At 38.8% G+C, this 12,871-nt stretch overlaps 2 protein-coding genes across 6 annotated transcripts in view; both read left to right on the top strand.

Moving 5' to 3' along the window:
* The window catches only part of LOC124147532, a 159,542-nt gene that overhangs the window by 32,484 nt on the left and 114,187 nt on the right, over nucleotides 1–12,871 (top strand). For 4 of the 5 annotated variants that reach the window (XR_007218934.1, XM_048387367.1, XM_048387366.1 and 1 more), the window contains exon 1: nucleotides 8,382–8,467. The exons of the other annotated variant lie outside the window; for it this stretch is intronic. Coding sequence is in view for 3 of the 4 variants with exons in the window: in XM_048387367.1 (XP_048243324.1) it covers nucleotides 8,401–8,467 (67 nt within the window). In the remaining variant the exon portion in view is untranslated. Of the gene's footprint in view, nucleotides 1–8,381; nucleotides 8,468–12,871 lie in introns of those variants that run through there. 5 annotated transcript variants of the gene reach the window in all.
* The window catches only part of LOC125376054 (multiple epidermal growth factor-like domains protein 10), a 184,177-nt gene that overhangs the window by 148,313 nt on the left and 22,993 nt on the right, over nucleotides 1–12,871 (top strand). The window lies entirely within an intron of this gene.

Raw genomic sequence — 12,871 nt, 5'->3', positions numbered from 1 at the left:
AAGAAATGCAGCATCAAAGGTACGGATAGAAGCGTGAAGAGCAGTGGAAAGTGAAAGGTAATGTAATCGATGCGCTACATCGTTTTCAATTGGAAAGATAGAAACCTTGTCCTCAATACTATGTAATGAATCATGTGTGATGAACATGGTTTGTTATGACAGCCGTCCGAGTTTGAAATAGTAGCATTCTTTTGTTGTAGACTGTCACATATATCTCTTTTTCTTAGAAATCTGATCGTCTATCTAAATAGTCTCAAATATCAATGTGCCTGGGAAATAATTCATACACCCTGTCCTGTTTCATTAGAATATATCGGATCATCTTTTTCAAAATCTATTTTATAGATATGGTTCAGTTCTCTGTATACCGTTATCTCAATACAAATTTGAATTTCCATTTGGGCAAAGACGATAAATCTTTCTGAAACTGCAACAAGTATTTGTCAAATCGCGATTCATCCAGTCATATCAAAAACGAATTGTAGGCACGTGTTAAACACTAAAATTTGTGTTCCTGTTTTTGATCGATTCCCACGTCAAATCAAACGACAAGGTATCTCAGTGGGCTAGCACTCTAAATATAGCCGCACTAGTACAATAAGACACACACGTATGCGCGCAAGCACGCACATACATGCACGTGACAATAAGTACAATAAAATGCAACGTGACGTTTAACCTAAATCCATCTCACTTCACCTCATCTGTGATATATGATTGTTGTAATTTCATAAATCTCTTATCTTTCGAGGGTGGCTTCATTTAATTATTCAAAGCAAATGATAGGAAGTTTAACGAAATATAACGAGATTTGTCTCACATGTGTACTAACGTATGTTTGCACATGTCGAAAGAAGACTGTAAAATGAAATGTCAACATGTCAACTATTTTTGACACAGGACCAAGTTGTACTTGATGACAATGCATATACTCTAAGTTTTGCAAAATATTAAGTTTAAATTACAAAAATATCTGTAATCATTGAGTGATCTTGTCTTTTGTGTATTCAGACGACGTGAGGAGTGTACAAGCAGCCGGATGTAACGCTAGCCAGTTGGCAGTTGCCGTGGCAGTGGCATTCTTGGCCGGTGCTGTATTAGGTGTCATCGTCAGTGTTATTGTCTGGAGGAGAAGGAATAGGTAAATGGTCACTTTGATTAAAATATATATTTCAAAGATAAATATTTTAAAAACTCAAAATGTAATATGTCCTCTCGTCCAAAGATGTCGTACCTGACATGAACATGACAACATATTGGATAATCTGTCTATGTCTCTCATGTACTTGTTTACACCAAGCTTTGAATGTCTTTACGTTCCAGACGCCAACACAAGACATCTGAATCGCACCCAACCAATATATCAAACGCTCAAACTGAACGATCGCAGGCCAGTGATGACGTTCGCCCAGGTACTAGGACATACGACAGTCTCAATGCCGTCTCATATGACGCCAAGATGAAAACGGATACATATTGCACCATTAAATCTGGCAAAGCAGATTTAGGAACTGATGTCACTGCTCTCACGTCATGTGACGTGTCCGACTCTAATGAAGCACGGACGTACGAAACCCTTGACAACACGTCACGTGGAACGGATGGTGAATACAGTGAGATCGGGAAACTAAAGTGACTTTCTTGTGACAAACTTACGGTTTAAATAGAATTATATATTGGTACTTGTACCTATTGTCCCGAAAGGTGCCCTTTAACTCTAAGATGTATTTCTATTTTTGTGGGTTTACAATCGTAATAAATAAATTCTTAATTTACGTATATCTGTAGCGTTAGGTGTCCATTGATCCTGCAAACGACCTCACACACTCAGACACCACATGGCACAGTTACAATGTGAATTATGTAAGTTAATTTAGGGTAAGGCATATATTTGATACATGTTATGTACATGATGACGATAATATCATATCAAATTCAATTGCGGTCTCTTTCAATATAGTTAATAAATCATACATGTAACTGCGGGCACTTAATGCATTGAACAAATTGAACAAAGCTGTATGCTTACATCAGGAAAGTAAAAAAACTATCGCACTGATGTTAAACTTTTAAACCCTGAAGATGGCTGATATGCTGTACAAGTTGGTTTAAAAAAACTTAACATTGTATGTTTTATTCAACTTCAACGATGTACGCATGTGTATTAATTGTTTCAGTTCAACACTGAATTGTAACGGGATACTTGATTAAACAACATATGTTCCTGCATGCGTGGTTTTGTTTCAAACAGATCATGTGATTCAACATTTCCGGTCAATCAGAACTAAACACTTTGCTGTAACCCAATGTCCCCTGCTGTGAACTGTAAATAGTTTTACAATTATACTCATACAAAAAGACAACGTAAATGTATTGATATGTTTCTATATTTAAGCTATAGCTGGTGTTTACCTTATAATTATAGTTTTGTCTGTGTATGCATAAAGACGTTGTAATAAGGGTGTCACCACATTTGTATGTGGTCGGTGAACTGAAATACAGGGACAGGACAAATTAACTTGATCTGTTAACTTGTATGTATATATATATGGATTGCGATTATATATATGTATATATATCGTAGAAACCTGTTTTGCCGCATGTCACACTATCAATGTGTATGTTTTGTGTAAGTGAACTGACCAAAGCAATCAGCGACGGTCTATCCATTTAAAAATATCTGTAATAAACGATTCACTTGATATATTATTATATTGATATATGTGTTATTATAATGATGTTATATAAACATATGCTATAAAAAGGAACAATGGTACATTTTTTAATCAGACATGTCAATTTTCACATGCTTCGCTGACAGGAAAATAGTCTTCGTCGTACTTACAGGATTCGTATTTCATCAAAAGTCATTATATTATTAATTATCTCCCTTCGTAACAAGGCAAGCTATGTTGATAAGTTGTAAACTTCATATTGAATTATCGCCCTTTGTTACTAGGGGTGCTTTAAAATTGTCTATTATTATCTCCCTTTGGTGCTACAGCTCTACGAACATATTCGTTGTGTATTCGTTTTGTTTATTTGTGTTTGGGTTGTTGTATTTTATTGTCAGGTTATATTGTATATGATAACGCACCAAGTAAGTTAATAGGCTAAGTTGTGAAAACCACGCAAACCACCTTTCACATTTTGTAAACCTAGGTAAACCCAGTGTAGTATCATGTGTAATGGGTCATTGCATCCGTAGCCTCCAAGCCTGTAATCTCTCTGCACAAGGAGACTTTAGTGTTATTTACATTTTATGACTGTGACAGTCAAATATTTGTTTTTGTTTTAATGTATCGCTATGTTTTCTATATATGACGTATGTGGATAAACTATGTTAGTAAGAAAACATGTGGCGACAGTAGTAAGTCTAGAATTATTTACTCAAATTCTAAAATATATCACTCATATGTTGTATTGCTTGACATAGATAACTTTAACATTTACTTGATTTATTGCTTTTCGTACAGTATAACATTGTAATTATATTGTAATTATATATGCTAACTTGCGCTCCATCAATAAACGGAATCAAAACTCTGTGCTCACGGTTTCCTTCTCTTTTCAAGGTTTCCCCAAGTAAACAATTCCCGGTACCAAGTGAGGTCTCTACTGACCATTATAGAAACCTATATAACGATTATGATTGTATGAGTAGGCGCCTCTACTGAAGTCCATAATGGGCGAGTCTGCAAATCAGAATGGGAAGGTTAACATTGGAGTTTGGATTTAGTCAAGCTACATTCTGTTACTGCATAACATTATCTGATCTGAATAGAAATGAACAGATGACACACTTTATATAGGCTATATTGTCTTCAGGAAATTAAGTAACTGCCGTTTTATAGATATACCTGTAATTTCGATGTAATTCAAAACGCATTTTGTTACGTATTTAGATATAAAGGACATGATGCATTTGGAAAATTAATTCAGCTGGGTTCGAAAACCAGTTTCTTGCTTTCATTGACAAGCTCTATGAACTTGGAGCAAACTTGTTTTCCTAAGCTACTGACTCTGGAGACACGTAGATGTATGTTAATATATTTAGAAAGTCACGTCAAAACTGTATTGATACGATCAGGAATATTGAATGATTCCATCATAAGTATCTGTTTTGATTTATTTGATTGTTTTGTTAAGACCATGTATTATTGTTGCGAATGTAATTAGCGAATAGTAATTAGAAATGAACCGAAACATACACATCGTCAATCATTAAGCGAGTAAGAGTAAATCTTCCATTACGTCGACCCAGGTCACTTCATATACAAACCTGTTAATTTAATTATGGGACTAACTAACCTATAATCCTCCATGGACTTGTAAACTTCCGAATATATTTATTCCACTTAAAGTGATGTAACTGAAGATGCAACAGTACACGTTTTGAGGGAAAGCACATTTGGTCTAAAATATGTTACGGAAAACGTTCATTTTTTCAAATAGTGCTTCACACTAAATGGGTTCATTGGAAACATAATGCACTTTGTTTACGTCCATAACGTCACTTCCTCCTCCAATCTCTCACCATTTATGTCATACTTCTACTTCGTATGACGTCAACTTTCAATCGCGTCATCACGTGCGCCATCGTCCATTATGTTCTGCTAGCAATTTCTTCAACAGGCTTATACTGTAATTCTCTACTTTCGGCTTTCATTTTCTATCCTTCACCTTTCGACAGGAACGTTTCGGCTTCTCTTCACAAATCGTTACTGTTCGTCTTCTGAAACCGAACGACGCTGAGGATGATGAAGGTTCCCCTAGACTGACAACTGACAGCACAGGTAAGGTAGCGTTGACGCAAGTACAGCCGCACAGCTTGCCAGGCAAGTCACTTGGCAACGGGGAACATTCTTCGTACTGTGTTTCGGTTAGAAGTTATAATGTTTCTGCACTTGTACGTAACTATTGTACGACAGAGACACTCAGTACTTCAACGTGTGACATTTGAAACAATGTCAACATATCTATAGCATCAGGAACTCCCATGCATCGGACATACAAAAGATTACAAGGGCCTCTGGTATGACCTATCAATAAGTTAATTATTCAAATTTCTCAAAGGAGTGTATTTTACTGTGGTAAGATCTGATCACACCAAATAGAAATAGTAGTATATGATTTATTTGCAGGCTATAATTCCCCCAAACGGTCTTCTGTTTCGCTGCTTGGCTTGAACTGAGTCAGCTCGATCGACCGTTCGTTCGTTCGTGTAATTCAGGAAAAAACGTAAAAGCGCGATCTATAATATACATTTACAGGAACAGAAAGGATTCTTTGAAATACCAGCTGCCATGACTTGTAGAGGCTTATAATAAAGACGAAATCGTTATGTTTACGTTCCCCACACATAAGCTGCAGTAAAGCTGTCCGCCAATTTTGTTTGCCTTTGATTCGGTTTACGGACTGTATTACATAACATCCTTTTCCAAATAATTCTCTTTTGATATTGTAATTAACACCTCTTAGTACAAGCGCCACACCTCTACTGTTTACTGCAGATAGAGTTACTGTGTCCACAAACACAAGTCACATGTACTTTAAAACCCTCACCCTCTCACCCTCTCACCCTCTCACCCTCTCACCCTCTCACGCCCTAGCCAACATTCCTCGGGTCTCCCTGATGCTACAGGGTATGGCACACATTTCGACTTTTTAAGTAATTGTGATAATATACATTGGACATCCTGATTGAATTTTAAGTCTCAGTCTCCATTTCATGATCTTTGCCGCGTGAATCGTGAACGTACAAACTTGGGCCGACCTTTGATGGTTAGTATTGCAAGCTCCTTTCAGCATATCTCTACTGGTACTAGTGTAAACAGAAAGTAGTTTGCGTTGCATTCGAAAGGACGATTAACTTCGTTATGTTAAGGATTGTTTTTTCATGTCTGTCTTCATTTGTCAAAGGATAACAGTCAGAAATTGTATAAAGTCGAGTAGCCAAGCGGAGCAATTTTGTGCTTAATCTGTGAATGTTATCTTCAATGCACAAAACATGAAACCTATAATCGTGGGTTTGAATTGCGTTTCGCCCAGATTATGTTACACAGCACCATACCCGTGTTTATTGGTTACATCACTAACAGCACTTCAGGCTTTCCTCTCACAGTAAGCTGATCTTGACACTCAGTGGTATAACAGAAATACTTTACAAAGCGGCGTTAAATCCAACTCACTCACTCACTCGTGTCACCATACCAGTAAGGGATATCACAATGGGAGAGGCAATATCACAACAACACATATAACCTCGATATACTGAACCGCTAAAGAAACATCACCATATCAAAAAGATGAAGCTTGGCAAAACTGATCATCAAGGCTGAAATTAAAGTGTCAAATGTTCTTTAAGCGAAACGCAACACCAGTCTCTGAGAAAATAGCATCACAAGTCAGTATCTCGTGTGTCCGCCACGTGCATTGATGACTGCCGAGCAACGTCGATACATGGAATGGATGAGGCGGTTGATGAAGGTCATAGGCACTTGAGCCCACACTCCGAGGAACGCCTGCCGCAGTTCAGCTGCAGTTGTCGGCCTTGGTCTGACGTCATTCAGCCGTTTTTGAATCTCGTCCCACAGGTGCTCAATGGGATTTAAATCGGGACTGAGGGCAGGCCACTTCATGGCTCTGATACCATTCTGCTGGATGAAGTCGTGCTGCTGTGATACCATTGCCTCTCCCTGGACCGATGTTTTCGAAGACCACAGGGCCGACCCTCTGTGCAAGACCAATCCCACCCCACACCATCATGATCGGACCACCCAATCTCCTGTTGAGATACAGTCATGGCTCTCGTTTGAGAAGAAGACTCTTCTCCACTGCTGGTGGCGCCAATGCTGGTGCTGTGTTGCCCACTGAAGACGGCCCCGGCGATGACGTGGGGAATGGGTTCTCGGTGTGTCCTGTGACAGTGGAGGTGTCTTCTCGTCAATCGTCCAGGCACGGTGTCCTCACGGTGTCGATTGTGTGTCCCCATGGTCTGTCGAGCACTTTCCGCATCAGTAACAAAGCGATCTTGAAGATGCTGTCACACAAACTGACGATCCTGACGTCGGGTGGTAACACTTGGTCTTCCACTACGGGGTTGTACATCTGTAGTGTTGGTGGTCTGGTACCTTTGCGGGAGCCTGTATATGGTCCTTACATGGACCTGAAACGCATTGGCTACTCGCCCGGCGGTTTGTCCAGCTTGCAATCGTCCTAGGGCTTGGTGTCGCTGTTTTCTTGTCAATCGTGGCATGTGGTAACAATTCAATAACGAATAAATGGTATCCAATCTTAGTGGAGCAAGAAATGGGGGAACGCATGTGAATTTCAATTTGTACGGAACTCACGTACATCGGGTTACCGTGGCCGTTGCCGTGATGCGTTCGAGCGATCGGTTTTATTGCCATCTGCTTTGTTTTTTATCATCAAATTTCATTTGTCCGGACAAGGTTATGTTAAATTTTAGAAACTTTGACAAAAATTACCCAAATATCTAAATGACAACTTTTCATGCAATGTTACTTGGGGCTACGTTTCTTTTGCGGTTCAGTAAAAAATATCTTTTGTTATTGTTCGATACAGGCTAACATGAGACAACCATGCACACCTTGCATGGCCCATTGACGCATTGCATTCACACGAACAAAGTTTATCAGGACCATATATACATATATAGAGAGAATAACGTTAACTTGACGAAATACGTCAATGTGACGTGTAGTAAATGTCATGCATAGTAGCATCGTCTAAAACAATTTATTGAAACGAACTTTGATGCAGAATATGTTCCAAACAATCAGTAAACGCCCAATTTTGTAATGGCATCACATATTTATAATGATGTCGTCTTTCCTCTCAATCTGATGACATTTGTTTTTGAGTTGTTGTGTCACAACGGAGGAATGTGTGTTAATGTTTGTTGTGCAGCCGATGTTTTCGCATCAATGGTTCCTTGCTAAGTGGAATATTAAATCAACTATGTTCACTTTATCTCGTTTCTCAAACTTTACACCCCTGCCAACCCTCTGTTGTTATGTATTGACAAGTGAATTTGCATCAGTAAAATTTGCAAAGGTTTTCCTCTTATTTGTGTTCATTTTCACCTATAAATAGATTCGAGGTGTTACCTTTGTGTTATATTCTATGCCTATGTAAATAGACCGTATGCACTTGTCGAAATGAGTGTATACGGTTTTGTTTACCATGTATAAGAAATATGGTGAAATGATAGTAATAATTGTAAAGGTCCCTTCGTTCTATATTGACAATGGAAGCTCCAAATATCGTTTAAAATGAATGTGCGCAGTTCAATTGACGTCAATTGAAAATCAAACAGCTCCCCTTTCAGCCTTGTCCACAAATCATTTAAGTGTTAAAACTTCCTGGTACACAAACATGGCGGGAGTGAGGTGGCTGATACTTACTGCGGCTGTGTCAGGGTGGTGGATTCAACTCATACTGGGTAGGTTATAGTCACACTACGATATTTGTACCTGTGGGTAATTAACATGACACTAATTTAATCCTAGGAAAATACGTATATGACAGACATATAAATAACACTGATAGCGATTTGTCTAGTTATGACAGACATGTATAAAAGGTAAGTACAGGTTTGCCTCAGCTGATACATGTACGTATACAAGGTTCAGCCGCAGACAAACGTGTCACTAAATTCAAATGCCCAGTGGGACAAGTTATAATGCTCAAATATTTAATACTCACACTACATTTTTCCTCATGGATAATAAACATGCCCAAAATTTAATTATCTTTGACAAATATGCACAGTAAGGTTTTACAAACTTGTATGAAAGGTAAGCAGGGTTGGCCTTACTGACACATGTACGTGTATTTCCGGTGAACACCTCGACAAACGTGTCATCACATTGCCATGTAGTGTAAGACGAATTGATGTTTGTATCTACAAATGATGCTACAAAAAGACATATACTTCTTGAAGACTCATTGACCTGCATGTAAACTATTTGACTTTTTTTGGTTAATGGATAAACATTTTGATATCAAATGGTGTGTGTGTGTCGCCGTATATACATAAAGAAGTCAAATATGGGTAATGTTTGTCAGGTAAAATATTGTCATCAAATTAACTCAACGTGGACAATGAGAGGGACAGACAACCAAAGAAATAGTTATCGATATCCCCCACCCATATGGACGTTATGGTTGTTTGTAAATTAACTAGGACAGCCTACTCGTTAAGGCGTTCGCTCGTCACGCCGGAGACCCGGATTCGATTTCCGACATGGGTACAATGTGTGAAGCCCATTTCTGGTGTCACCCGCTGTGATATTGCTGGTATATTGATTTATCATAAAATGGGTAGGTTTCTCGGCAGGATAAAGCCAGCCGATAAAAACGATATCCGTTGGGGTCATATGGGGATAGAGATGCAAATATCAAAGGTCAAGTAGGGACTACTTTTTGTGTTTATAAAAAACATGGCGTCGCCCTTGTCATTCGGCAATCGAGTCAGAATTAACTTTCGGGAACCTGGATAAACTACAGGAATAATTGCTGTCATAAGCAAAAGAACAGTCTGATATACTTAAAATCTGTGTCTAACTGTAACGTCGCTAAGGCATTTTATAAGTTTTGGCAACTTTGGAGATATAAATTTCGAAACAATTTTGCGAGGGCACTAGCCCTAACCAAGCAGGATCAAAAGCCACATCTGTGATTGTAGACCTCTGTTGCTTGAAACCTTTTCCACAAATTAAAATAGTTGGATTTGGCCGAAATATATTTGAATTGTTACCTTGTTTCGTTTTGTCGCTGTGTGTACATCTGATTGCACTTCCAACGTTTTGATAGGACAGGCCGACTGTCAACAACGTCTGATCGTGGCCATGACAACTCATAGACAAGGGTCTGAGTAGCTTCCCTTTGACAAAGGCCAGTTACTCTAGTGGACAGACCGAGGCTTGCTAAATACGATCTTTGTTCCTGATACAGGATATTTACCATCCCCAAACACACTCGCGTGATAACCTCTATAAAAGCGGCGTAAAACCATAGTCACTCACTCACTCACTAGGGTACGTTGTCACACAAGCAGCCAAGTCACCAAGTTTGACCACTGGAGTTCCCACAAAGTTGTAGGTTGTAAGTTTTGGCGAATACATTATTCTCTGGAAACGAATCCTACACAAAAGTGAACCTATATCCAACTTGTTTCCTTGGAAACTTTCTTTTCTTTTTGAAAATAATGGAATGGTTAATGCATTGATATAATTGGCTACTATTGCGTTTACTGTTTACATAAATATTTCAAGTCCAGAGATCACTGCCGGTGTTACGGAAGCGTAGTAGGGCCACGGTGTAATTTTTGTCTAAGTATCTCCTACGGAGGACTTATTACCTCCTATGTAGGACTTAGTATTTCCTACGTAGGTCTTACTATCTCCTACATAGGACGTAGGAGATAGTAAGTCCTACGTAGGAGATAGTAACTCTAGGCCATACTAAGTCCTACGTAGGAGATAGTAAGTCCTACGTAGGAGATAGTAATTCTAGCCCATACCGAGTCCTACGTAGGAGATACTAAGTTCTACGTAGAAAATACTAAGTCCTACGTAGGAGATTCTTAGACAAAAAAATTCACCGTGGCCCCACTACGCTTCCGTAAGATGTCAAATATTCGGATAGAACATACTTTGCTGGTCCCAATCTTTACATTATTTGTTGTAATTGGTTGATTATCTCTGTTACAACAGTGAAATGAGTTTGGCACTATGCTGGATACAGAGCCAGTGATTCTACTGGTACTGGTTTGTCTCTAGAATAAAACCTTTAACTCTGGTCAATTTCTATAAAATGTGCACAAAACACAGCTACAATCTGCACCGTTTGGTCAATGTAGTAGCACAGGGGCGGGGTTGTTCAAAATTAACAAGCATTAACGTCAGTGTTAACTCTCCCTTATATTTAACGAAACGATTATGTTGTTTCTGAAAGCGTGGATATCTTTAGCGGTTGTCAGTATGCCCGTTAAACTTAACATACCTCCCAACCTCCGTTAAATACTTTTTAACACCTTAGTCATCTGTTAAACAGACTGTTGGCTGAACACACACTGGGTATGTAACAATAATGCTTCCTGGTTTGTTCGTGTTGCATCGTAAGCTAACATTATTTTTATTGTTACTTCAAAATGCATGCTTGGCTGTCAGAAGCTCAGGTTAAAAACAAACGAAAGCTTTCAATGTTGCAAAAAATAGCACGATTGTTATTTTGAAATTTGTAAAAGCCTTTAAGTGTTATAAATTTGCAAGAAGCATATTATTATTTGCGGATAACTATTTTCTTTGAGGGCTGACTTTAACAGTGTTTACATTCCTTGGATGTTCTTATAAAAATAGAATTTAAATACGAACCTTGTTACAGAGAACTTGGATGTGTCGAATTCCTAGATGTCTCGAACTAATTCGGGACACCAAAGTATCCAAATTAAACCTAAATTCCCCGAATGTCTCGAACCACGGATATTTTTGTCCAGGTCCCCACGAGTACGACGCAATGAGTTTCGAATATATAATCACAAATTTTGTATTATCAAGAAATATATAGCGATAGATTGCGAATCTGATTAACTGGGCCAGGATCTGCCGTTTGTTGAAAGATTGAGACATTAGAACACCCTGTGCTTCTGAAGGCGTTGTCGTAACAACTAGGCAGTGAAACAGTCGGTCTAGGTTATGACAAAAGGACAGCTTTAAGAATTATGACAGAACGTTACCTTTACTGTTTAAGGAAATGTCATCAGTCGGAGGATATCAAAACGTTCGGGTAGAATGTTCTCTCTGTGCCTATCGTTATGTATCGAGTCAGATATTCTTTTACAGTTATTCTAATATTTACGTACGACAGGGGTGCATAATGGTTGTTTTGGGTTCGCTGATACGCTCATCTTCACACCACCTGATGTCATCGCTATTTGATAGTGATTCACAAACATATGCCCATGATAAAGTTTGTATCAAACAACGGACTCTTCATTTGGCAGATTTTTCTCATGATTATGAAATTGGTGTTTTCGCATTTATTATCATATGCACACTTCAATCTGCCCCGTTGTGGAAAATAGTGAGTGAGTATGGTTGTACGCCGCAGTTTTCTATATACCAGCAATATTACGGCGGGGAACGCCAGAAAGGGTCTTTACACATTGTACCCATGTGGAGAGTCGAACCGGGGCCTTCGGCGTGATGAGCTAACTCTTTAACCACTTGGCTACCCCACCGACCCTGTTAAAAATAGCAAAGATCGGGCATCACTCAGCTCGACTCTAACCAGCGTTATACTACCGACAAAAACAATAGCTAATTATTCGAACGTAGCTTTCGTTGTGTTGTACATTACTGAGGCGTTGCATCTGAACGCAAGATCTAAACGCAATGAAATTTGACGTCACGCATGAACAGCACGTGATGCACGTACACACAGAAGCCAAAATGTATCAGTCATGGAGCTGCTTAATCAAGTATAACTTGCAGGACTGATTTACAAACAAAATGCCCTGAATATTTAAAACATACAAATACACGCACGCACACGCACGCACGCGCACACACACGCACGCACAGTGAGGACAACGCGAAGAGGACAACGCGCATTTGTATATTTGTTTTTTAAAACTACCTGTTTCCCTAAGACAAAGTGTAACTTGATTCACAAAGATAACAACATGATATATATTGAGCATTGTCTCTACTGCAACACCTGATGTTTAACATGAACAATCTAAATTCTACCATGACATGGGAGAATGGTTTGAAAGAGGTATCCCTTTTCATATTGAATGGTTGCTGATTACCAACTAGAATATTATATGCATTTGATATCA

This window comes from Haliotis rufescens, unplaced genomic scaffold, assembly GCF_023055435.1.
Source record: "Haliotis rufescens isolate VD_foot unplaced genomic scaffold, xgHalRufe1.0.p SCAF_7, whole genome shotgun sequence".
NCBI lineage: Eukaryota > Metazoa > Mollusca > Gastropoda > Lepetellida > Haliotidae > Haliotis > Haliotis rufescens.
Note: the sequence above shows the minus strand (reverse complement) of the source record. Positions and strands in the feature narration are given on the sequence as shown.